A 27,808-nucleotide genomic window follows, 5' to 3' on the forward strand; every position below is an offset into this window, starting at 1 on the left:
CATCATATAGCTATAGCTATAAGGACTTAATAGCCGATGATAAAGCTTTGGCTTTAACGAGATTCACCGCTGGTGTCCCGAATGTAACGTATAGCTACCTATATTTTTACCAGAATTCGTTTGACGGTCTGACATTTTTTTTTTTTTTTTTTTCTTCGAATCCTTGTTACCTTAATTTTTTTCTCAATTAAGCGAAAATAAAAAACATTGGACCACAAAAAACAGCGACTTTTGACCAATTCATTTATTTATTACCAGCTTGAAAGCTAATACATATAAAAATCCATATAACGTTTACATTTATGTAAATTCACTGGTTAATTAGAAACATTGACAACAACGTAGTTTATTTGTAAACTTTTGAACGATTATCCATGAATTTATTTTCGTAGATGTAATGACTGTACGATAAATTCCTCAAGGATTGCTTAATTTCACAGTCATTTCTCTCAGCATCTGATTGCACATAGCCGCGTAGGGATTAAGCTCGACAAGTTGAGTTTTAGCAAATTTCGAACCGCCTTTTGCAGCCTCCGAAAAATCCCTCCTGGCTTCGTCCAATTTGCCATTTTTTCTTAACAAAATTCCTCTCTGGCAAAGCGCGCGATTTCCGGCTTTTCCTCGACCGTTGCTCAATTTCAGAGCCAAGTTTAAGTCCTTCATTGCGTCTGCGTAAGACGGATAGCAAAATAAGCAAAAAACAAAGTATATTTAGTAGTTGTTAGTCCTACGGTAACAAATGTAAATGCTGACCTTCATCCAGTCCCGCTAATCTGAGACACTGAGCTCTGTCGTTCAGAAGTGTTACTGAGTTTGGAGATTTTTTCAAAGCCTCCGCGAAAAGTCTCCGTGCTTCATCGTGGTTTCCTTTTTCCGTTTCGCTAATCGCTTGCCTGTGTATCGCTGCAATTTCCGGTATCAAAACATCCTCCTCCGAATTTTGAGCTGAAACGTTATTTTGGAATCATTAGATACTTGCTTGAGATTGTGAAATGTCAAGTTTTGCTTGATGCAATCGATCTGAGAAACATTGCGCATGCCTGCTTATCGATATTTATTTTCAACTCACTCTCTTCGTCAATATTTGTTTCCTCAGAAAATACCGCCTCGCCCAGCGGTGTCAGAGGGTTGAAGATGCTGTTGAGGACAGCCTTGTCGTGTTCGCTGAGCTGGTGCATTATTCGTACTGATTGCTGATTCGTGCTGAACGGCGGTGAATCGAGTATCAAGTAATCTTGGGAAATAGTCGAGAACAGGTTTCTCTTCCACTTGTTTACCTTCTCTCAATCAAACCGGGTATGCAAATTTTTTGGTAACATAGGTATAGGTAACCTCGACCAGTGTTCGTAACGCACGAAGTAAGTTCACAGCACACCTCTGAAGAGATCTGATCGTGGGATTAGTTTCTCTTTTAAATATCTTTGTCCTCGGTCTAATCGACAATCTTCAAACCCATACTGCCAAAAACAGTGGTGTTAAAACTCTCCAAAATCAACCGGTGTGAACTACTACAGACAAAGTTTTATGGTCAATTCAGATTCCAACATCAGACATTAAATTGTGGTCTACGTAGAAGTTCACACTGACATCTTTGTCATGGTGGATGGATGTGGAACCACAATTCTGAAAAACGTCTGATCCTGAAAAATATTCATCTCTTCATCTTTTGCACTATATTTGAAACAGGATTGAAAGTGTTTCAGCCCCACCAGCATCGGAAGCACTGGCCGAAATCAACCAGAGTGAACTACCACAGACCAAGTTTTATGGTCAATTCAGATTCGAACATCAGACATTAAATTATGGTCCACATAAAAGTCCATACTGAGATCTTTGTCACGCACGGTGCATGGACGTGGAACCACAATTCTGAAAAACGTCTGGATCCTGAGAAATGTACATCTCTTCGTCTTTGCACTGTATTTGAAATTGGATCGAAAGTGTTTCAGCCCCAATAGCATCGTCAGCAGCATTGCACTGGTCGATGCGGATGGTGGGCATGCCTTATTACCATGCCGTCGGGAATATGAGCTGCAGCTGAGGACCGACGTTCGCCTCGAGGTGGATCAACGTGGCAGTGCAACTCCCGGGCAGAGCAATGCCTTTGGCTTTGATGTCACACGCGTGATGGGGCCGCAGGATAGGTGCCTATATCGTTGTTAATAGGTTAAGCCTTCCCGCACCCGATGCAGGGCATATCGGCTCGCGTATCAAGGCGTACGTCGATCTGTCCGGCATTCTGGAGCTCGGAGGATCCGTCCCGCGAAGCCTCTGTAGGCACCCCGTAATCTATTTCCATCCCTCTCCCTCTCTCTTCGTCTGTCGAATGCACCGCTCCTCTGTCCCATAGCCACATAATATATTCTCGAAATGCAATTACCAGTCGGGATTATGTGCTCGTCGTTCACCTGACAGGTGTCCGTTCGTCCTTTGCTCGACTCTGCAGGTTCTAAGCGTGGGTAATTAAACCGCAACGTTATAGACGCGGACCGCCTGCCTGCGTTGCTCTGCTGATAAACGACCGGCTTATGGTAGTCGGAAACTTTCTTATTTACATGCTTTGTTTTGTTGTATTATATTTTCCTCAGGCTGACGTGGTGAACAGGAACAGATTCGACATCGAGGCCATCTACAGGGATCGGTGAATCATTGCCGAATCACTGGTAGCTGCGTCTACAGTCAAGCAAACCCATGAAGACTTCGCGGAGGATCCTTCTTCCCACACTACGGAGTCTCTAATATTTTGCACCTCACCGAATCAAGTCGTTGAAAATTTCAACATGCTGATTTCATTGCTCCTACTTTTTTCAGCTCTAAAGGCGAGGATACTTCACTTTCAAGCCTACTCTCGGTGTAATCAGAGAACTAATTCTGTACAACCAACACCACGGTAAGAACTGGACTATCGTTTTTCAACATTATCAATTCACTGCCGATGCAATTCTGCATTGATGCAACGAAAAAACTGAATTTCCATGAAACATGCTGGTGGTAATTGACTAGACACCTTGAAGTCAAATTCCTTTGCCTGATTTATCGGACATTTATGTCCATAACATGACGCGTAGAGACAATCATGTCGTAAGTTCTCCAAATGCAGTTTGTCACACTTCATTGATGTAAATTTTACCGCAATACCTGATAATGAACATTGAACTTGTTTAGTCCTAATTACGCTTTGCTTATTGTGCACCGCACCTTAGACCGTGAGACTGCCTGGGAAAAAGATGGGTTGCGGGTGATTCCTCGAGGGTGAAGTTAAAAAAGAGACGTTCCGACCCGTTCCGTTCGACGGTTTCAACATTTCGATTCGATCGCACCTTGTGTACCTACTAAGTATACCGCAAATAAAAACTCTTTCAGTCAAGTTACCCTAGTGCGGCAGGAATCGAGCGGTTACTGGATGCGGCAAAAAACAATCGGTTCTTCCTGACGAATGGGGGAAAATTACCTAAACATCCGTAAGATCAAAAAGTTCGGAAAGATTGTGACTCGAAGATGCGGTGAGGTTTATAGTTTTACTAAAAAGACAAAACTCCATGTGTAATCAAACGGTCCGTAATGTCTCTTACGGGGACCTTGAATGCTGCTTTCTTATCATTAATCCTCGGATTCATTTCTCGCCGTGATTTTCGCAGCCCGCCAATCTGTCTTCCAACGGAACAGTATCGAGGTGGCTTCGATTTTGATGGAATATCGACAAACGCAGCAGATTCCAGTCGCGTATACGGAGAGATATGGGATAGGAGGTGCCTCCGTGATTTGTGGACGTCAATACCGCGGCAGGGTTACGCCTGACGTATCTCACCGATCATAATTACCTCCTGTTCCCAGATATTTCGCCCGGGTTCGGTCCCCGATAACGCCTCGAGAAATCCGTCCTCCCTGCAACGGCTAACCACTGATTTACAACCTCAGCTTACGCCTTGCTGCCTAATAACCAGCGGCATCTATCGTGCGACGCATGCATGCAATGCCATCAATGAGGCAACGCTTGGTTCCGGAAAGTTCAATTTCGAATTAGGGTACCAATTGCAACTACGAGGGACACCGACAAGTTCACACGTTGGATGAAAAATATTGTTACAATTAACCTTAGCCTTCGTACAAGGTCAAGATAAGCCATTGAAAATATCGCGAGGTGACCATACAAATGGTCAAAACTACCATATTTCGGGTAAGTCAAACCATCGATCAAGGTTGAGATCGTCTGTAGAACCATGCATTGACTGCGTTTTTCTTTCTTCAATATCGGTACCTATAACTCGTAATCGCGAAACGCACTTAGTTGGAGCTTAATGTCAACTGGAAGTAGACTGAAAAGAGGAAAAATGATATCGCGGAGGTTCGTTGAACCTGTTCGACGTCTCCCTGCAGCGGTTGGCGGAATCGCAGGTATATTTCCCACAGAGCATAATGCACCTAACGTGAATGTGAGGCGAGGTACGCTTGTGTTTGAGAGTCGGTATAGTTCTGTCGGTCTGTCGCGCATCTCGTGCAATCCATAAAAAACGCTAAAGTATGAGTCACCACGCTGTCCGGTGGCAGCGTCGGTGCAGTGTATACCTGGTCAAGAGGGCGTAGTTGCAGTGGATCATCGTCATGGTACCTGCACGCAGGTGCCTCGGCGGCAGCTCTGACTCTTGGTAGTAAAAAGTCATACCTGATTGAAATCGAGACGTAGAAAAAGCGTAATCGAAGATTGCCGAAGGAAATAAAGATCGAGTCAAGCCATCACCGTCATCATTTACACACTCTTTGATCCGAAACTATTTTTTCACAACACGTACCCTGAACCCTAGATGCTCTCTTCATTGGTCATTCGAACTCCTCTCAGAAATAAAGCGTGTCGTTTTCACGTATTCAGTCTCATACCTCTCCTACAGCCGCGCAGCTGTTTTACATAAACGTCCTGCTCGATCCTAGATCAACTCGGATGGAAATGGGCAACGTGGATGCGGGGCTATTAGGTTAAATACGGTTATAATACAGGCAGGGGTTAAAGGGGTATAAACACTAAACAGCCAGTAAATCAGGACTCGGCTTTGGGCCTCAGGCCAAGGGTCAGTTGGGGGACCATTGGGTGTGGCTCATGGATCGGCTTGCACGCGTTCTCCAACGTTCTACTGCACTGCTTGGCGTAACGACGATGCACTGCCACCGCCATGATAGTCGCTGACCTGGAAACTATCCTTACGTTCGGAAGTGACCCTGATTCCCCGACTACTGGCAACAAAGGTTGAATTTCGTTTCTCGTGTTTTTTCTTCTTCCGCAGAGAACCTCTGGAAGAGACGCGCGATTTCCTCATTATTCTTCATTTAGACCGCGAAACCCTCCTGCCGGTGGGATATTTTTCACCCGCTTTATAGGTGGCTTGGTAGTACGTAGCACAGTGGAATTATAAGTTTGAGTTCATTGATTAAGCGGCGTTAGACCTTCTGGATAGTCGGTCGGCCGAGGGTCGGTGGAGCGATCGCGCCGCATTAATCCGCCATTAATTTAATCCCGTTGTGTCCAGCCGAGTGAAAAGTGAGCGAGTGTTGACTTTTAAACAAGATTTGAACGTTTTATAAATGACTGTTGCGTCCTGCACCGAGTATCCTCATCGGACGGAGAGGAGGTCCTCTCGTGCATCGCCCCGCGCTTAATACAGGGACATGTATGCATACGGTTTCGCAGCGGCGATTAATGCCACCGTTGCAAGGGTTAAAATCTGGTCGATTTATCAAATCAAGGGTGGAAAAACAAGATAAAAGTCAAACTCGTGGAAAAGTCTCTTCGTTCGCGCCCCTGTACGATCAAAAGCTGACACGGGGTTTCAGCTTTAAGCACGTGAGAAATGACCGAGAGTCTGCCACCTTTTGCCGGATGGATGAAATTGCTGTTGACCGTTGTTACAGCGTCGTACTCGGTTCGAGGACCCGAGCATCAGAAGCCCTCAAATGTCACCGTGTTAAAAATGACAGGCGTGACTTATCTCTCTATCTTGTGCTCGCTCAAAATATCAACTCCTGGTAGAGGCGTGTCTACAATAACCTCGTCAAGCTTCTTGTAAGAGTCCGCAAAAATAGCGAATGGGAATAATGGACTAGCGCTCATGCCACCGGATAGACCAGATCCTCACTCACCATTTCTTTACACGTACCTACTCCGTCATATCCTTGTCTCCAATGTTGTACCATTCTCGAGCAGTCTATCAATTCGACACACCAACAGTCAATTCACATTTTCATGCTGCAAAGTTTCAGTGATCGGATGGGATTAACGTACAACGTTTATAAATGCAGACCCACAAGCAAAGTGAATCTCCTTGAAAGGAAACTTTTGCGAATGTTGTTTGAACCTTGTCAAGGAACAGCCTCACAACGAGGTTTTCCAGTCCTCCGTACACCCCGTCAATTCGTATCTCGTAGATCGGTCCCATGAGTGTATTCATAATGAGTTGGGCGACAGCGGGGTGTACAAGAACATATTCGCAAACATGCAAAATTCAAAGGACTCTCAGCTCGTTCGCGTAGTCGCGTTGCTGCCTGCGTTATATCTGATTTTACGACATAATTGAGCCTTCCTCGACGAAGCCCTTTCAACTCCGCTTTTACACGTCTATCGCATACGTGTATGCAAATACAGATTGAGCATGATAAATTGCTGTTGTTAAGACACCCGGCATTTCGCACGAGTCAGTCACTCAGTCAGTCAGTCAGTCAGTCAGTCAGTCATTGAGCGAGCCGACCTCGCGGTGTAAACCTGTTCGGTCTTACCCGTCGTACAAAATGGTACTTTAAACGTAATATCTCCAACGGTTTCGCGCCTCCGGTTCCTCCGCTCATGCATACGAGTCGATCCATTTCTCCCAGACGACTCGGCGGCGTTTCTCGCAGGCAGAAGAGCGTCGCTAAAGTTTTTTCATTTTTTTTCTTTACATTTTTATTTTCTTTTCGCTTGACCGTCGGTGCGCACTGCGTAGTTTTCTCTCTTTGGTGCCTGGCATTCGATCGTAAAAAGAAAAAAGTCTCCTCGCTGACTTTGGCTGGCTGCAGTAGCTACCCCGAAGAATATAACAAGGGACCAGTTGAAAAGCCGCGATGCAAATGAGCGTCGAGAGTTGACGATGAGGCGCGACCCCCCACGAATTTGGTAATGAGACGATTTAGTTACGAAATCGGCAGTAAAACTATCCGGCAAAGAATGGGACGTCGACCGAATTACTTCGCCCGGGTTTCTCGCATTCCAAGGGATGGAACGTCGTCGGGACGAGTGAGAACTTTCAAGGACCGTTTCTTCGTCGGCGCGTCTCACAACCCGTCAAACCTTACGTGCAGCCCTTGCGTTATACATTTACATACGGGGAGAATGGCAGGGACTGGATCTGTTAAATGACGCAGAGGGCCTCTTCTACCGCTGCCTCCCAAAACTGACTCGACAATAAGGAGAAGAGGCGTGATGTTGTGAATAGGTTGACAAAGGGCCAGATATATTACGTAACACGATCCAACAAACAGAAGCACACGGTGCCGTTGTAAAAAGACGGTAAATTTATAAGAGAGAGGTTGACGAATGAACCATAGAAACTGAAGAGGGAATGGGAAACTTTGTTCCGAACCGAAGGGACGATCGGTACTCGCTTTCTAACTCCAGTCTATACACTTCAAAGTTCTATGAAATCCACAACAATATCTTTACAATGTTTCACGGAATCCATTTAATTTCATACATTTTTTCCAATCCGTCAAGTTTCATGAATTCTTACGAAATTCCTAAGAATCGTTAAAAGCCTGTTAAGGTAAGTGTACCAGTTATTGACACGCTTAGACCCAATTGTTGACCCTTTTATTTTTCAAAATTATAAATTGACGCCACAGATTCTGAATTTTTCAATGGCTAAAACCAATTGCTAGAGTGTTGAACACTTCGAATTTATTTTTTCCTAATTTTGAAACTAAGGATCAAACAGCTACAACTAAAAACGGTCAATAATTAGAACAGGGTAAAAAATTGGTACACTTTTCTAAATCATTCCACATTTCATGAGATTCCGTACGAAGCGATCTGTGACCTGACAAAGTATCATAAATTTTTTTTTAATCTCCAATGCAATCCACCAACTTATACCAAGTTTTACGTAAAGTCTCGTGAGATACTTCGAAGTCTCCGAAGATCGGAATTCTTCAAGTCTCAAAGTCTAGTCCGCGAGATTATATCAACGATATAAAAATTTCGAAGCTGAACAGTGTTCGCAAAACCAGGTCGAAGTAACGTTTTGCAAAGTACGTGGTCCTCCGTTTCTAAATCTACACCTTCGAGAGTTATTTTCGATACACTTGAAGCCCTACGATCATAAAAGCTCGGGCTTCGAGAACGTTTTCAGGCCTGCACTCTACGCAAGCGTTGAGGGTTGATTAATCGTCACGTTGGTGGTTGCGAATCGATGCGAAGAATCCGCGTCGCAGGTACATTGAAGTAGTGAGGAGGGGTACGCGCATTATACGTGTAAAAAGAAAGGAATCAAGGGAAGAGTGCGGAAGTTGCATGGGGCGGATTGTGCAAGCTGCAGCGGTAACGCGAGGAGGGAAAGGACGTTGACCTGACCTGGTGAAACACATACGGATCTGTCCTTACGCGCCTGTGAACGTCATTCAAGAATGGAAGGGGGACGAAGAAAAAGAAGGAAATACAGATAGAGAGAGAGAGAGCGAGAGAGGGATGCAATCCTGCGGATGCAGGGACGTTTTTGCACGCTGTGATGCTGCGGGGCTGCACCGCGTTCGCGATTCGCGCGTTCATTGTGCCCCGTATTTACCCACCTTCTACCTACCTACACCTACACCTACGCCTACGCATATACTTATAGGTACAAACCACGGCCAGAGGAGAGCAAAGAACCGACACGCACTGCACGTTCAGGGATGAAGGGGGCGAGGCAATAGCGGAGGGATAAAGTCACTGCGCTTCGAGGGGCGGAGGGATGTGGGGAGGATGTAGGGAGATCGAGGAGCTGCTGCAGGCTTCGCGATGCGGAAGACTTAATCCTGCCCTCCAACATCCTCGTGCGTAACTCGTGTTCGGTTCGTGGTAGGCATCAAAAGTGCTCCAGCCATTCTCGCTCACTGCTCAACGGTATAATCTTCTTGGTTCTTCCCGCGCTCACTTTGATGCATACCGATATTTTGTTTCGTATTGGAAATGTGTCGCTTTCTTCAACTGGGATTATTGTTTTTTTTTTTCTTTTTTTTTTTTCAATGTTTAGGGTTCCGTACCTCAAATGGAAAAAACGGAACCCTTACAGAGGATCACTTTGTTGTTTGTCCGTCCGTTTGTCGAGATCCTTTTCTCGGGAACGGGTCGAGGTATCAAGTTGAAATTAATGTCGAATACTAAGGTTTACGGTCCCTTCGAGGTGTAAAAAATTGAAGCTTTTAAGTCAACGCGATCAAAAGATACGGACATTTATGTCACGTATTTTTATACTGACAAACTCACAAATTAAAACCTATGAAGTACTTCCCGTTGATCTAGAACCACGAAATTTGGAGAGAAGCAAGATTTCACGGCGCAAGTAAAGGAAAAAGTTTGAAAATCGTTAATTTGTAGTTACAATACTTAAAAAAAGTTATTAAATTTGTACGGAACCTTCAGAGCGCGACTCCTATTCGCATTTGTTCGTTTTTTTTTTTTTGTTTCCACTCAATGTAATCAAAAATTGTTTATTAACAATAAACTGGGGCCTATAAGGGGTGACTTTTTTCTCAAGACACAGATTGTGAAAAATGATATTTATACGTAAACGCTTTCGCGCTTTCGAAGAGTTGCAGATTCGAACTTAGAGTCTACGTCCGACAAAACTGCCAATCAATTGCAAATAAATTCTCGTTTACTCTTAGATATTTCTTCAACTTTTGTCTATTATTATTATTATTGTTGTTGTTGTTTGGTTTTTAAATTCTGTATCCCGCTGACTCGTCGCCGGAGTTTCACTGCAGCAGCGTCGCGACACTGCGTCTGTTGGTGACACAATGAAGGATGTTTTCTCTATTTTACTTCGTTTCACTTTTTCATTTTGGAAAAAAGAAGGAAGGAACCTGCCATTGTTCCACGACGTATGGTGCAGTATTATCAAGGAATATTCAATAATAAGAATAACTAACGTCAGGTGAAGAAAAAACCTTTGCATTATTCTGCACGCGACGCGTGATCGCGTCAAGTATTTTAGATCTTCTTCATTTTTAAAAACTTCGGGTGGTGGCAAGTTTTTAATCGGAAACAATTTTAAATGCTGCGTTATGAAATTTAAATGGTAATCAATACAACGCGTTTCTCATCGTCAGATGAATTTATTCGCGGTTCTGAATAGCAATAAAAAAAATTTTCTTACAATTGTCAAATTATTGAGAAAAACATGTCAACGTTAGCAACGAAAAGTCCACTTCAAAAGTTTTCAAGGGTATTTACTAAACTGTTGAAATTGTCACACACAAGCTCATTATTCTGAAAAAAATGTCGTAGAATTTTGATTGCTCGAATTCCAAGACGAGCAATAGAAGTTTTGGTCCTTGGGAATGTTGTTGAGTCAAAAAATATGCAGTTTGAACAAAACTTTGAACGAGTTTTCGCTAGAAATTAGTGTAAAACAATGAGAAGACCCGGCATAAAATCGTGGCACGGTTTCCGGAGTCAGTCTGAGGTTTTTTTTTTTTTTTTTTTGTTTTTACTACAATAATTTTTGAGGTTATCCGAGCATCTGGAGGGTGAGTTTCCTTCCGTGAACGTAACTCGGCGGTACAGACAAACATAACGTAACTAGTATACGCGCATCAGGGGCTTGCGGGATCACAACAAGTAACTAAAAAGACATAAAACTTGGTCTCCGGCTCGTAAAACTGTATAACTTTGTTAAGTTCAGGGGTGTTGAATTCAAGGACTGTGTGTACAATAAGGCAACCCTTTAACCGCGAGTTATTATGCGAATTTTACCGACTTTCGCAGTACGGTTGCATTAACTATCGAGTTAAACACGTTCAAAATTCCCGCCTCGCAATGAATGCCGGGAAATTAACCTGACTAGATGCCTCCCCGAAAGGACCACCTGCCATTCACCTCCTCGCCACCGTCATGGCAATAATCGTGAACGTGAAATTTCATGCCTGCTCGATGCAATCCATTATAGATATTGCTCGTAAAGGGACGGCCCTGTCTCATATCTACATAATGCGCTCATCCCGTTGCACACGTGTAATACCCATCCGCCATGTAGCAATTCGCCATTGTTTTGTTTCAAGCTTTCTGCAACCCCCCCCCCCCCCCCCCCCTCCTTCCCCAACCCTTCTTTTAATCACCTGCCATTTTTCCTCGGTTATATTTGCACGCGGTTTTCCAACCAAACTGCATTTATCGTTATGGAATAGACGTACTAGAAGGAGAAAATGTATAGGCCGTGTAGATAGGAATGTTGGAAACGTTTTAGATCGAGGACGGAGAAGAAAATACAAAATGCGATAATCGATGACGTCGGAGAAAGAAGTTGACGAATTTTATTGTAATTAGTAACAGAATGTTGGGCAATTTTGCGAAACTCATGCAAACGGTGGAATTGGAAATTTGTAATAACAAATAATCTTGCCCATCTTATACGAATACAGTTTTAATTTAGTCTAGAAGAGTTTATTTTAATTGAATCAATCTATAATTTGATTCAAAGAAACATGATTTCCAACTATCCGAAGAACTGCCAAGTGTTATAAATTCTATTCAACCTTCGATCGACGAGGTAAAAAAATTATTTTCAGACTCAAGTAATTAATATTTTTCGGATATAATTCAAGTCATTTATTAAATCCAGTCGCAATTGCATCGAAGTTAAAACTGTCTTGAACCCTATTTTTGACTTGACAAAATTATTACAACTCGTTCGAGTGAATCGAGTGAACGGAATATAACCTCCTCCTATGCATTGTTGTTTCACTTATTTATTTGTTTCTTATCAAGTGCAGGGAGAGCGAATCGTGACGATGGTAACAATAGCGCGTGTCATAATATGAAAATTATCGGTAAGGCAGGTTAATTTTATTTTTTTTATGGGTTTTCTCTCCTCCCAAGCAAGTGGCACGAAGGTTTGGAATAGCAGACGCATTTCAAGCGTTACACCCACACATGTATACGTATAAATATACATATATACGTGCATGCATTGCCGCACTACGATGCAGGTAACGCTGCTGCAGCGAGAATAGCCGGAGCAATAGCATCCATGAACAAACATGGGCTCGTGATAATACAAGTACTAAACACTGCAGGTATCGCCCCGGTATTATTGCTTGCCCTCTCGTTGCTGCTGCTGTTGGTGTTGGTGTTGGAAAATTTTACTCCATGTATTCACCTATTCGTGTAACCTTTGCCCGATGATGCCCGTTTACATTTTAGAATTCTTTTTATACCCTTCCTTGCTTATGCTTTTTATTGTTCTTTTGTAGTTTGTTTGTCTGACAGTGTCTGTTAGTCGACGGCAAACTTGCTCCGTTGCAGGTTGTTGCTAAAAACGTTTGCAAAAAACCGAATATTCTATTATAGTATTCGTTGTTTTGCTTACGTTCACTTTTTTTGCAGTTCTTCACTTTGCGTTAGTGGTTTTTCATGGGTATAGTTTGTATTTGAATTTAGGGAACTGAAATTTCTATATTATAGACTATTGATGTCGGTCTTTGGGTTTCTGGGATCATAGTTAAAAGCATGTCAAAAGACCCAACAATAAATTGTACCGTATTAAGTACGCTATAAAAAAAAAAAATTACTGTCGTATCAAAAATACTTGTTGTAACTTTGATCAATGTAATACGATTGCTCGAAAAAAGATGCAAGGTTTTAAGTGGGTTACAGAAAAAAAAACTAAACTTTTTGTACATTAAATAACTCCAGACGTAAACGGTACAATATCGTATATGAATTACACAGGTCTGCATAAAAATATATTTTTTTCAGCTACGCGGGATGTTTTTTGGTAATTGTTGTGTTTTCGAGTATGCTGAATCCAACAATGACTTCCATTTCCCTTCGTCGCGCACGGTATTCTTGCCAGATACAAGGTACTTGCATAAAAAAACTATAACAACTATGAAAAAATCACCATTTTCTTTCAATAAACAATATTTCTTATAAAATTAAACAAACGATTTCTTTATGAAATGTATTCAACATTCCGTGTTCCATTCATTTCGCCCGTGGAAATCTTTTCTTCTTTTTTATACACCTCCGAAAACGCTTTCGCTTTCCATTTTCTCTTTCCCTGTTTGTATTTAGTCCCGAGTCTCGCTCCAACACATATTAAATGGAAGTAAGAAATCACTACTGCATAAGATTCTTAGAATAAAGAATAGGATACCAGATTTCATATTAAACGAGAGTTTCACTCTAAACGAAACCAAAAACACGCGTTGAAGAAAAAACCTGACGCGATAGAAATTATTGAATATTTTTTCCGCTTTCAGTGAGTGACAATTTTTAAGAAACGGTATAAATAAAAAATCCGCAATTTTTTGTTTCCAGCTCTGTGTTTTATTTTCGACAACCCTCAAACGCAAAACACCATCGCTTAAAAACTGTCTAAGGTTCCGAAGTTCCAGCCATCAGTTCGGAGCAACAATGGCACGAAAATAAAATTTGAAAAAACAAAAAAAAAAAAAAATAAAAAAGAAAAAATGGTGTATGGATAAGTCGCGAAATTCGATCGGTGTTAAATTTGGCAGTATATTTTTTTAGCGAACAGAGATGAAGCGTTACGGAGAGACGGGCTATGTTTGGTCGGCAAACAAAGCCGTCCGTACAACCGTCGATGCGAAACGAGTTGAAAATTTTGTGAAAACCCGTCGAACCGTGGAGGGCAGCGAAATAGGGGGGAAAGGTTTTAAGTGAATTTCGTAGCCAATACCGGCGGCGTAATGCGCGTGCAGTGGGCGTGGGTGGACGTGTCGACGGGGTTTTCACGGGTGCAGGATGCAGGATGCAGGACGCAGCATCCAGGATGCGGGGGGGGGGGGGGGGGAGTCCTGACAACTCGGCAGGAGCGCGGCACGGCAATATATCCGGGATGTTTTGGCGTTATAACGCTGTTAACACCCACGATTGCTTTCAATCCTCCCGGTTCATCATTCCCTCCCATCGGCATCGTTATACGCCAACGAATATCGCCACATGTGCGAAATTATCGGGACGAAATTACGAACGGCTAGTGAAAAGTTCACTCGTTTATCCCGAACTGAAATTTGCAGAAAACACGCCGCGAAATCGATACCGAATCATCCGATCCCGAAACTTTGCGCATCTCGTTATCCTTCTCAAGGACCAACTCGTTTTCGGCATCCTGATATTCGTAAGTCACGGGTCGTTTGAACCCGGAAAAAACTCGAAATTTCAAAACAAAAGTGTTCCCTGTGGTCGAAATATTGATGATATTATTTTTTCAAATCGGATAACGAGTTAATCTAATTTGAAGTAAATTCTTTACCCGGCAGAAAGTTGACAAGTTTTTCAATGAAAAATTGATCCGCGGTAGTGAAAAACGTCAGAAAACTGGCATCGAGCAGTAGAAAATTATAAATAAAAAAAGAAAAAAAAAAAACTCGTCGTCTTATTAGAAGCGCTAGATTAATTTCCCATCCAAAAACTTATTAAACTATTTCATTTTTAAAATTTGACGCGTGAAATAGAATAGCTTGTAATCCGATATCAAAAGAAAATTTGCCTCAATACTTAGACCTCAACGAACACTTTTGCACGAACCAGAAGTGCCAGAACTTTCGGGTTAGCCCGCGTTTAAACGAACCGTGAATCACGAGTTGTTTCATTCTTCCTTGTTATTCGGAAATGTGAATTTTCTCAACTGAGTGCGGAAAATTCAATTTTGCGTCCTCACACGAGTCCGCAAAATATCACATTCCTGCACTAGTACGGAAATGAAATCTAAATATCCAGTTACGTTACAAGAAAAGATATTTCGATTCTTTTTAAAAATTCAATTTTGCTGTTTTAAGCAATTTTGTTGTTTACAGAACATCGGAAATGTGTGAAAATTTATTTTCAAACGAAATAAAAATTTTAAGCCCACCGCAATTTTGAGTATTTTCGCGATATTAGTTTAAAGTAATTTTATGTCAAAGAGATATCGTTTTTGACTTTTAAATCAAACTTGTCTGCAACTGACTATAAAAACGTTTTGTTAATTGAAATCATTTCGGCATCATTTGATAAGACAAATTATTGTTTAGACCAGTCCCGTTCAACATTCTCCAGGTTCCTGAGAAATTTTTCAGGAGAAGAGGAGCGCCGCAAAATTGATTCGGGCGAATCTTTATGGTGACAAGGATCTCTAGGCGAGTATCCAAAGGTTGTAGAGTTGCGGTTTCGGGCTTTCGAGTCAGAGAATTGAACGGTGACAGTTTATGGGCGGTCTGCACGCTCATTCGCGTATGATGCAATCACTGGGATGATCTCTGAATCAAATCGAGGTTTGTACGCGGAGCTTCGTACACCCTTATACGACCTGCACGTGAACCTTTACCTACACACTGCAGGACATACGGATATATATAGACGTGAGCAATTTCACAGGGCATGAAACGCTGACTTCATTATTCGGTTGTTAATTCGCCGCGTCGTTTCAAACGAACCGCACACGCGTACATGCCTACGTATGCATACATGCACATGTACATTCGGCGATGCGTTGATTTTGACAGATCAAGATACAGATATCCTCGTGCCAGATCGATCGGCGTTGCACGATTAATTTTTTTTTCGTCCGTCAATTTATTTCAATAAAAGCAAAATTAGAAAAGTTTCTGATCGCGTCATTTAACCGGTTCACTTCAAAATGAAAATATTATCCCAAATTGCCTTTATTTGAATAAAGAAACGTTTTTCAGCAGATTTTGAGATGTTTTCCACGTGTTTCAGAAATTTTATCAGAATATTTTTTTTCGTAATTTGCGTTTTTCTAGAAATGTGAGAATAATGCGACGAAATAAATGACGGCAATAGATTTGTCAGGAGATTTGATCGAAGATTAATATTGTACACTATAGTGTACAAAAAAGCGAATGGGTTGACCGGTTTAAAAGGAAACTCTGTATCATACGATTAATTAGAGGAACAACAACAAAAAAAAAAATAAATAATTCCACATAAATTTTCTGTCAAAATTGTTATTCACTCTTAGAGTGGCTGAAACTTTTGAATATTAAATCGGTACTTGTTTCATTAAAAATTGATGTATTAAATCGTAAGTAAAGAGGATCACATTTCCTTCGTCCCAACTTAGGAAGAAGAAAAAAAAAAACCAGTCTATGACCGAATAGTACAACGCGAAGGTTTATTTATCCCTGTTTAATCTATGTCCGAGTAATCAGTAGAAGTACAACGAAACGTTGTCCCAGCTTCTGAACATCCTGACGACCACAGGGACGCGTGTATGTCCCTTGTTTGATTTTCCGTCCTGTGTCTTCTTCCTCTTGGTGGTGCATATTTTTCCCCCTGTTTCTTTCTTTCTTTCTTTCTCTCTTTTTTTTTTCCCCTTCTACCAAAGAGGGAGACATAATTATGCGCCGGTTTTCCTGTAGGCATAATAACGCGTATACCTATACGTCAAGGATATGACGACGTAGTTTTTTTAATTACTGCACGCCGCACCGCCGTGTGTGATGTATAACATGAATGCTCTCTCTTTCCCTCTACTTTTTTCTCCTCCTCTCGAATTTTCCTCCCACCGCATTTTTTTTCAAACCGTACGCATTGATATTTCGTTTATTCTTTACATGCATAATATTTCTCCGTCTCTTTATCATCCATTTTTTTTTTTTTTTCCATAAACTCTTCTCTGTTGCTCCCTTTTCCCAGGCTTCGCTATCATCTCCCTTCACCTCTTCCTCGTCGTTCCGTTACTTTTTACGCACTCCAAATTCTTTATTCTCTGTACTTTGCCTCTGCAATGCTGTTGCAATGACGTCTATAGGAACGCGAGTCGGTACAGGGCAAATCGCTTTTGCGTCCGGTTTGCCTGGTAATGGAGTACGGTTTATAGAACACTTTCATATTTCCCCTCTTTTCATGCTCTATATTCGATTCAGAATATCACACCTTTCTAGTCCATATGAACAAATCTGTCGAGAAAATTTAAAAGCATTTGTGTACCCCGATTAAAACAAAGAAAATATTGAAGGGGCAAATGAATACACTGTTTAATACCGGATCGAAAATACAAAAATCGCTCTATAGTGGAACCGGTATACAAATTTTCTAACTTGAAGATAGATGTTTTGACAATTTTTTGGGAATTCTTAGACCGTTCGAACAATGTTTCAGTTGACCAAATAAAAAAAAAATTTGTTGCGATTTTGCTTCTTCTGGTTATATATTAATTCTTTCTTGTACAACTTGTATATTTATAAATGATATATTATCAGCTTCCGAGAAGGCCTCCCTCAAAGGGCCGAGTACGTCGGGTAATTGTAAGTTTTTTATTTCGAGACCTAATACACCGAGAACGTACATTAACACGTACCGGATAAGGGCGAAAAAACTCATTGATAAGGTATAATTTTGACTCCTTGGTTGTCGGATAGTGAAAAAATGACGGGGGTTCGTCTTTAAGGGAGGACGTTGCACCCGCGTCAAGGGGCTTGATACCACTGGCATAGATGCGCGGATTTCGATGTGTGCAATCCGTCGCCCCCCCGTCGCAATTCCACCTGGCGCCCCTTCGACAAGCGAGCAACGTGCAAGACGCCTTCCCCATATGCCCGTCGTATGGCCGATGTGCATGGGCATGCCGAGCAGCCCGCGTATAAATATCCCATGGCAGGCGCGGTCGCACCGCAGCACCCAGGGTGCAACAATAGGCTCTTAGCGGTCACCATAGCAACCCCATCATCGATGCCTTGGTAACAGCTCGACGGGATCTTGAAGGAGATCATCTACGGGATAGGCTGCTCGATGACGCTGACCTTTTGGTATCCTGGTGTTTGGTAAAGAGACACCTTGAAAAATGGGGAACTGCTGCTGTTAATTAATGGGGGGAGGTACCTACCATAGAACGACAAAGCTTGGTCGAATTTCATGTTTTTATTTTTATTTTAATTAAATTTTTTTTTTTGGGGGGGGGGTAAACAATGTATACATATATTCATGGTCATAGGTACTTTTTATTATATTATTATTCTAGGTTTCGAAACAATTTTTGTTGGTTGAAAGTAGCGAAAAGAAAGATGAATATTTTAGATTTTACATAACCTGCGGTGATAATATATATCGCAGCACTTTTTTTCGAGTTGAATCGACAGCAATTGTGGCAAGATACACAAATCCGGTAATAAGAGTTAGAATATTCTTAGGGAGATTGACGTTGATTTGACTACAAAAAAAGTGCTGTCCATATATATTCACCACAACAGATGTAAAACCTAAGTGTTACATTTTTTTTTCGTGTATATACATGTGGTCACTTGATGAACCAACAATATTGGAAAAATATTAATAATTATTTGGCTAAAGGGGAGGCCGTAGAATGAAAGAGTTGATTTTTTTGGAAAAAAAAATTTCAAACTCTTGACTTAGCCAAAATCATGCTTATTTTGATAATTTTTAGTCAAACTTTAGGTTCATCAGTTGGACGCAAGTATCATAAAATTTTGTGTGCCAAGCTTGATCCGTCAAATGGTATTTGAATAATCCCTGTACACAGACTTACAACTCATTGGAAAAAAAAGTTTCGAGATAATCGCGTCTGAAGTTTCGACAAGGGAAAACCGTATGATTTACAGAAAAAACTGATCGTTTTTTTGCGTCCTTTATCACATTTTACCGTTAATTTGTCCGTTTTTCAATCATATTTTTCGCTTCAAAATCAGACAATTTGTGGGGACCTGATCGGTGAGCAAAATGTGTCAAAAAAAAAAATTATAATCGAACGACAAACGCCAGAGTTTAGACATTTCATTAACGTTCTAATTATAAAACCTTTTATCGAATTGACGATACCTCAGCTTATGTTATTCAAATTTGGTCATATTCATTTTTATCAAACAGCAGGTATGTTGAAGATTTTTGAAACGATTTTTTTCTTCTGCATTCTTAACTTTCGATTCGAACCCAAAGTCAAGTTCCTGGTATGATTTTAATAACGGAAAACTGACCGTTCTCCACATTTCGATGGTTTTTACGGTGTGTAAAGGGTTGCAGGGTAACAAAATCGGTTAGATATTTGACCGTAACCTGATTTGGGCCGAAGTACAAACGATTAATCTTCCTATTCACCCCGTGAATATTGCTGCACGCTTGATAAAACACGTCAAGTATATCATAACATTCTTTTTCTATCGACTAATCGAGTATCTGTCTACATACATGTGTACGTATGCGTTAGAAATAATCGTGAAACATATGGTGGGACCGACTAGCTATCGGTACAGAATTGATTGTATGTATAAATATGTATGTGTAGGTTGAAAGAAGCGGTACGTAGGTACAGGGTTGGAAACGGTTGTAGAGCAAAAACAGTCCCCATAACGAATCGCGATTTGGACACCATTGTAAAGCATTTATCACTTTGTGTTTGACCGCAAATACTCAAGATAGACCTTATATTCATTTTTGTAATATCCTCCACCTGTTCAGGAAACACAGTTTGATCTGAAATTCTCGGTATAATTCTGACCTACGGTAATTTTTTCCTTTCTCGATTTCCGGACTGCACCCGTTGCTTTCATCCGGTTGCGACGAACTCACAGTCAGTGCGATTGCCGCTTCTGGCTTGAAGAAGGAGAAGAGAGAAATAGAGTCGATTGAGAGCTGCTTGAGTAATATTTTTGGTCAAGGAGAAGCAAAATTCCGAATTATTTTATATGAAGAAACAACAAAGTTTCGAATGGTCCGAAACATGACGGCTCAAAGCTTCGAAATGCAAACTTCCGAAAAGTAAAGTTACGATAGAATGAAATTCTGAAAATTAAAGTATACTCAGACAGCGTAGTTTACTCAACGAGTGGGTGTAAAAAATCAGAATGACCAAGATTCCGAAAATAAAAATATCGGAAATCCAAAACAAAGAAAGATAAAAGTGGCGAAATTCACTCGAGTCAATTTCAAACGAGGATCTGTTAAAAAAACAGCAAACATTACAAAAGTTTTCCGCAATACCGGGGCCGCGATAAAAATCTGAACAATTTCTTTCCATTGTACAGTTCTAAACAATTAAACAGCGATTTGTCAAGGTGACGGTGAAATTCTCTGTACGAGAAAAAAATGTTTAATCATAATTTCGCTCTACTGCATAAAACCATGGTGTGAGAGACGCGGATGAAATTGCAGGTTTGCACTTGGCGACACGGAATTCAAGAATCAGAGCAAACCTCGAGGGAGTCGGTGAAATTAAAGGACATTGGAATGGGAGTGAAAAGGCATGTTGCGATAAAGATCCAAACGCGCGGTTCAATTCCCAGCGACAATTTTGCTCGTCGCAGATAATTACTGACCGTGGCGTTTTTGAATTTTCAAAATTACTTGCGGCGGCGAATTATTTATGCGGGCTCGTTCGCTAAACAATAGGGAGAAAGGTGTAAACGCGTGCTGCAGGATATTTCTTGATATGCATCGCGGTTCGCGATGCACTGGGCATTGATTAATGACACGCCTGTTGCAGTTTGGTCACAATGCAATTTCGACCCGCTATGTCCACCCGTGTGTGTGTGTGCGAGAGTGAGAGAGAGAGTGTGAGTGTGTGTGTGTGTGTACGTGGTGGGCCATTCAGCTTCGGTGTTTGTACGAAGTGACAAAGCCCTGACAAGTGTGACACGGTGACATGCAACGCCCGTCCACCGACGACAACCAATTAATCACTGTGTATACACTGCATACCCTCTCCCTGCACGCTGCACGATGTTTTACCGTATAAGGTGCACCTACGTATGTATCCGATGCAGCAGCCAAACACAATGCGAGATCCGTACGCGGATATCGGTATTAATATTCCCCAGTCCTCGCCGATTTGCACTAATATTAAGGGTGTGCCCTGGTCGATTTCGACGTTGATGTATATATACCTCCAACTGTTCAAGTCCACGTATATAAAACGCAAAAAGGGCTCAACAGCCCCATTCTATACACAATTCTGAACAAAAACGATCCGATACTTTTTCATTTGACGAAGAAATAAGGAAATGGCACGGATTCTACGAAATCATGCCATTTCTTTATTTCAGCGTCAAATGAAAATGTATTGGAGTATTTTTGTTCAGAATTGTGTATAAAATGAGGCTGTTAAGCCTTTTTTACGTGGACTTTGATATTTAGAGATATATATGTCAGCATCGAAATCGACCATGGCACCCCATCAATCGTCGGATCTCGGCTTGCACTTATTTATTTTTATGCGACCGAAACAATCATCACGTGCGACGGAAACTTCAACGAGTCTCGTTTGTCATGTTGCAGTTTTGTGTTGTACACGAACAGCGAAATGGACTTATGAATAGTTGATTCAGTCGCGAATCGGATCGTGTCTGATGAGTATGAGGAAGAAAAACGTGTGATCTGGAAAGAAGATAAATTCGTTTCTCTTTCGCGAAGAACTACACGGTATATGATATCTCCGTTCTTTATATCCTCTGCGGATAAACTATTGATACCGATTGTTCCCAAGGGTAAAACAGAGAGAATTCCCAAGGGTAAAACAGAGAGCATAAGCTGGGAGGGAATACATCCGGCTTTTTGGTGCAGAGATCACGAGCTTGACTTCACCCTCTTATCAGCTCGTTACTTGTGGCTGCGATTCAGGGTTCGCAATTCGTCCCAAATTCATGACCATCAATATAATATCTGAGAGCGTTGTTCAGATGTCGATATTTTAAGTTATTAGAAACTCGTCGTTTTAACGCACGCATCACAACATGGCGTTAGGCAGAGAGAGCGTACTTCTCTCTGTATACCTATAAGGTTAGCCAACTTGTATCTAAGGAATTAACTAGGAACTAAACCTATAGTTAGACGTAAAGATACTAAACTAGAAAAAGAAAAAAAACTCGTCTTTTTCTTCTTCTTCTTCCTGTTTTTTTCCACAGTCCCGCTTGATATATCCTGCGTTGTGCAGAAATGGAATGGGACCGACAAGAAAGGAAAGGAAAGGAAAGGAAAGGAAAGAGAAGAGCAGGAAAACATCAGCTTCCACTCAATGATTACCAAAGTATATTTGCATAGGACGCGAGAGCCGCGATAACCTCCCTGCCGTACATATATTGTATTGTATACACACACGCACACGCTCATACACACACACACGCATACACATACATATACCCAATTTACATTTTATTTTAATCGCGGTAATCGATCCGGCAGTTTCGTCTCTGCACCGCACGGATATGCGGCCCTCGTTCTCCACCTCCACCTTCCCTCCCCCGGCTCTCCTCACCTACCTATCTATGTACGAGTATGTACCTCGGAATTAAACCTCCAGCGGGAGAGACTACTTTATTTTTATTTAAACTCCTCGCGGGCCTCGATTACGCATTAGCGGATGGGGAAACTACGCTCAACTTTTAACGATTCCGATATTCTAACTGCCAATCGACGACGCCGTTACCTATTCTGCAGAGGGGGATGGAATTCTCACGATCTGTAGACTGCGGGGTGAGTTTAATTTATCAATCTGATTCCATTTACGGGCTCTCCGCTTGTTGTGTCTCATACGGATATCGGACGAATTCATTCCACGCAATTAGAATTTGTTGAGCGTGGCCGATTGAATATGGAAAGTACATTGCGATTTTTCGTGATGCGTTGATTATTCAATCAACTGGTTTCATCAATTCAGACGAATTGTTTTTACGTCTAATCATATTTTCATCTACAAATCGATTGATTTTTTTTCCTTGAAATAATTTAATTTCCTGTCCAAACGTATCTTTGTTCATTTAAATCGGTTGATTTTCTTGTTTATCCAAACAACTTATTCTTAAACTTGTTCTCGTTTTAGTGATAATAAGTTGATAAATCAGTCGATCTTGTTCACTGAAACAATTTATCCTCTTGTTCGATACCGATTTCATTGATAAATCGACTCGGAATTAAACCTCCAGCGAGAGAGTAGATCTGTCACTCGATTTAATCATCTTCTCATCAAAGTAAGCAACAGCATATACAAAAATCGGTTATAATCGGTGATTATCGATTTTTTCATAACACCTTTCGATGCAAATAACTAATCGAATCGAATTCTCGCCTCAAATAATGAACACGTTTCGATAAGTAAATCGGTAAATGGATTGAAAAAATTAATCATCTGTGAAATAACGATTTATTCAGATTTGAGATTATTTTCGTTACCGATCAAATAGATCTGTCACTTGATTTAACCATCTTCTCATCAAAGTAATCAACTACAGATACAAAAATCGGTTACAAATCGATTACAGAAGTTTTCTATAAACTACTTTCGATGAGAGTTAAAAGTGCGGGGATTGTGAAGATGGACGCTAATCCATAGGTGTGCCAATTACGCAACAACGGTTGTCGAATTAGTTTTAGCCTGTATCTTTCTGCCGTCTATAGCGAGAGATAATTGAGGCACTTTAAGGGCGGCGCCATCAATATTCCAATAATTCACAGGCTTGGGCGAATGCAAGGGGTTGCGTACTCCGTTCCCTCGGGTGTTAGTCCGGTCCTCCAGTTCTCCGGCAATACATCACACTGTCCACAGTACCGTAACTCACCCTGAACGTGGAACGGTCCATACACCAACCGATCCTGGTCAATAAACACACGCACACGCATCTGGATTCGAGTGTTAGTGAGGCAGATATACGACCGGGATCACCGAACGTAGCGTCTAATCTACCCCTAATTTTCCACGAAATGGGGAAAAACCCGCGATTCCGCTTTATTATCCCGTAATATCAATTTCATAACTCGGCTATGTTCGCCTTTCTTCATTATTACATCCGTGATGCTGCGAAATCAGGGGGAAAAAAATTATCGAAAACTTACCCATTTCAGATTTTACTCCAGCGATTTTATTTTCATCCTAGTTTTCGCATCGTTTATACTTGAGGTTATGTTGGTGAATGGGCGAGAATTTTGGAAAAAATTCTTACCGAGGTTTCCGATTCGTTGATTTGTTACCGAGCATACAAATTAGATTTACCGTCAAGTTAGCCAGAACTAAGTTTTACAATTTTTAGTTTTTCAAACCCTATTACCTATAAATTCGTTGCACCAACGGTTGATATTGTTAGAATTTCTTTAATTGGCGTCTTTTTATGATGGGCAGGTTTTGTATGAGGTTAATTGAAACGTTTCAAGTTTATGTAAAATCCTTATTGGTCATATAAAATACGATAATACGGTTTTTTGATTTAAACTTTTGGTGTGAAGGAATGAAATCCTCTCGAAAATAAGACATTTCTACAAATGACGTATTCGTGCAAACCTTCTTTTTAATTTTCATCACCTTTAGTGATATGAGAAAAGTACTGGTTTCAGTCGAAAATCACGTTTTCTAATTTCAACGAATCTTTACGTTTTCTAACCTCTAGAATCCGAAGAACAGGTTTTTAGAAAAATGTCACGCTGATGAAAAAAATTGAAACTTGCAGGATTTTACAATCGAGTGATGGGCATGAAAAATTGCCATGTCCCGTTTAATTTCAACTTCCATTCCTACCGGAAATAAATCGATTTTCAATCTTTTTACCAACAAACGTATACTTTTCCCTTCTCATTACTTCTTCTAAATAAACGATTATATTTTTCCCAGTTTATACATTTATTTAAAAAAACAAAACAAAATAGGGTTGTGTCTAATTTTTCTTTCACAACTGTTTCATCCGACTTTCCAACTCCCATCAATTTCAGACTTCTTTACTCGAACGTTTCCCAGATCACCCGCGGAAGTTTTATCGGACAGACCGACAAGACTCTTGTCTCTTTTCATATGGTGATTAAAAGTATCTTCTCGAAATAACTGTGTTTCCGGCTTGTATATTTTTACGCTCTAAATACAATATCAGATAAATTGTCTTCATACCTTGGAAAATTTGAATTTCTACACGTATACATATATATAATAAAGAAAAAAAACAGAAAAATTGTTACACGTGTTCAGATTTGTATCAAGTGCGTCTACATCGAATCCTCTCACTCTCCGTCTGTGGAAAAAAATAGTGAATGAGGGAAGAAAGCAATAAAAAAAGAAAAAAAGAAAAAATAGAAAGAGGGAAATAAATAGAGGGAAACAACGGCGTACGGATTTCAATTAAATTGAACGCCTCGATTTTCCCCGACGCCGGGGGGGCGTCGATGCAGAAGCCCGAAGCAATGCCAAGCTCTGCACTAGGTTGGTGCACCCGTCGTCGCTTCGTTGCGTCGAGCAGCAGCCGGACAATCGGGCGCAGCGGGAGTCCGGAACCCTTTCGGTCTGCCCGAGGCCGGGGTTATCGCTATCAATCTAGATCGTATAGTTCCTGGTCGTGTAAGGTATCGAAGTGAAATGATATAACCGCCACTGAAGTGTGGCGCGCTGAGCACGGAGTTGGATGTAACGAACGCGCATGCACGCAGGGAGCAAAAGCGTCACGCCGGCTAATGACCACGTTATAAACTAATGTAAGTAATCCAGAACGCGTACCGAGCCGCGAAGATTTCATTTCAGGATAAAACCCGCATTTCTAGCATCTGGCGTCGCGACGCCCCGCGGCCGCTTCTCATCATAACAGTTAGGACAGCCTACTTGCCTACTTGCGCCTAGTCAACGGCCACCGTTTGGTCAGAGGTCGCCTCTGGCTCTCTAATCACGTGAAAGGGTGTATCGTAATTAGTACACTCTGGTTCAAAAAATAATAATCGAAAAACTGGGCGATAATAATGTGATAAGAATTAACCCTTCAACGCTGAGGGGGGTTAAAAGTTTTTTGGCAGACGTGATTCTTTATTGAAAAACGAAGAAAATGAGACCCTGTAGGATCCTCGACGATATGATGTACCTGAGAGATGGAATTTACAAGATTGGAGCGTTTTTTTCACCCTCCGTTGCCGGAAGAGGTGAAAAAAAGAAATAAATAACGTCACTGTTCTAGGGTTAAGAAGCATGATACCGATTTGTTTGAAGAATTTCAAACTCTGAATTCAATTGAAGAGGAGCATTAAAAACGGCTTTAGGTGCCATTTTTTCAAACAAAATTCAAACGATGAAGAAAAAACAGATTTCAACCGTTTTCTTTTTTTTTTTTTTTGGAAATATCTAGTTCCAGATACTTACAGCCTTTTTTAAATCTCTTCTTCAATTAAGTGACAAAAGTTCGGTTATTGGTAAATTTTATTATTCGAGAACCAGGTCATTGTCAGGTTTATTTAATACCAGCATCGGGTGATTGCGATCAGATTTAGATAAGTCAGGGTTAATTTCGATCGTACGTGGATTTTCTACGAAACATCCGCGAACAATATAATTTTAATAAACTCAACAAGGTCTTGAAAAAAATACGTTCATCAATTAAAAATCTACATTCGAAAAGATTTTTTTTCTGTACAAATAATTTTTCGATTAACTGATAATCCGTACAGAAGAATAATTTGTTCGAGAATGAAATGATTAGTATGTATTGATTAATTATAAGTGAAATAAAACGAACAGCGCAGTGTTTATTTGGGAATAGAAAAATGGTACAATCCGTGTTTCATTGCTCTGAAATGATTGATTTTTTATTCGAAATTTTCTGGCTCTGAATTGGGTGAAATCGTTTGGGTTAAATTTATCTTGATTGGCATCTCAGCTTCCTAGTCATGTTGTTATATTTTTTGTTCAGCCTGTACGCCCGATAGGTCCTTAAATACTTTTAATGCATTTTGGTTATACCCAGCATTCGTGACGCGCCACGTATCCCCCCGGGTCAAACTGATCTCGAACGATTAATGTCGCATTATAACCCTTAAGCAGTAAAATGATGGCTCACGTGAAACTTGGGGCGTTTCGCTGTGATGCTGTTGCGTGCTCTACAGGGTTTCATTGCCGCTTTATATAACTACGGAGCAAGAAAATGAAAATAAAAATCTACGGTGATAATGATAACAGCGCTATATAGTAGAGGCAGTAAAATACCAAACGAAAACTTTAATAGAGAAATTTTTATTATTGCAACGAATTTATGTCGACCGATTTTTTTCCAGTTGTTCACTCAATATCGACATTTTTGATCGTAATCAATATTAATTGGTGATACGTTGTCGAATCGAGTGTTTTTTCAATGCCGACATGATTAAAAAAAAAAAATAAAACAGAAAAACAAAGCTTTCCACTGAATGTGTAGAAAATAATCTTGAAAATCAATTATTCACTATTGTTCAAGGAAATGGAACAAATGTGATGGATTTTTAATAATTCTGAACCAATTTGAAACGAGGCATCGATATCTAAACTTTTTTTAAGATTACAATATTTCTTATTTTTCTATTTTCAAAGAAATCCACAAAGCTTTCGTCATAAATTTTCGTCCAACCAAACTCATTAATATTCTTTGATTAAAAGATCGAAAATGTATGAATAGCACTGAAAAAAAAATTGATGAAAAAGTGATCGAATCGTGCGGGTTAATTGACACGAGAAATTTGTTTCCTCTGTTCGAAGACCGCAGGTGGGTATTTTTACGATTGCAATTAAGTACCTGTAGTATAACCCGAGTAGCATTTAGGCGTATGTGAACGCGTTTACTTGCATGCGTGTATACGTAGCTGGTGGATTTTGTCGCGGCGTAAAATTGATCACCGAATACCGTTGGT

The 27,808-nt window shown here is 40.8% G+C and overlaps 2 protein-coding genes across 2 annotated transcripts in view; one reads left to right on the plus strand and one right to left on the minus strand.

Moving 5' to 3' along the window:
• Window positions 1–229: 229 nt before the first annotated feature.
• Window positions 230–1,227, minus strand: LOC107221009 (tetratricopeptide repeat protein 36). The gene is made up of 3 exons (XM_015659846.2): window positions 1,070–1,227; window positions 754–945; window positions 230–668 (listed from the first exon to the last, which is right to left on the minus strand). Exons 1-3 carry the CDS (start codon window positions 1,176–1,178, stop codon window positions 418–420), a joined length of 552 nt encoding a protein of 183 aa, XP_015515332.2. The 5' UTR covers window positions 1,179–1,227; the 3' UTR covers window positions 230–417.
• A 1,582-nt stretch (window positions 1,228–2,809) lies between these two features.
• Window positions 2,810–27,808, plus strand: part of LOC107221005 (protein enabled homolog) — a 42,021-nt gene continuing 17,022 nt past the window's right edge. The window contains exon 1 of the mRNA XM_015659842.2: window positions 2,810–2,890. The gene's annotated coding sequence lies outside the window, so the exon portion shown is untranslated. The remainder of the gene's footprint in view (window positions 2,891–27,808) is intronic.

This window comes from Neodiprion lecontei, chromosome 5, assembly GCF_021901455.1.
Source record: "Neodiprion lecontei isolate iyNeoLeco1 chromosome 5, iyNeoLeco1.1, whole genome shotgun sequence".
NCBI lineage: Eukaryota > Metazoa > Arthropoda > Insecta > Hymenoptera > Diprionidae > Neodiprion > Neodiprion lecontei.

What these genes read in the sequence shown, in the direction of transcription:
- LOC107221009 (XM_015659846.2), bottom strand. Translation starts at nt 1,178, where the DNA reads ATGCACCAGCTCAGCGAACACGACAAGGCTGTCCTCAACAGCATCTTC. An exon ending in AACAAATATTGACGAAGAGA is followed by an intron (nt 946 to 1,069) that starts GTGAGTTGAAAA and finishes ATAACGTTTCAG; the next exon opens with CTCAAAATTCGGAGGAGGAT. An exon ending in ATTAGCGGGACTGGATGAAG is followed by an intron (nt 669 to 753) that starts GTCAGCATTTAC and finishes CGTCTTACGCAG; the next exon opens with ACGCAATGAAGGACTTAAAC.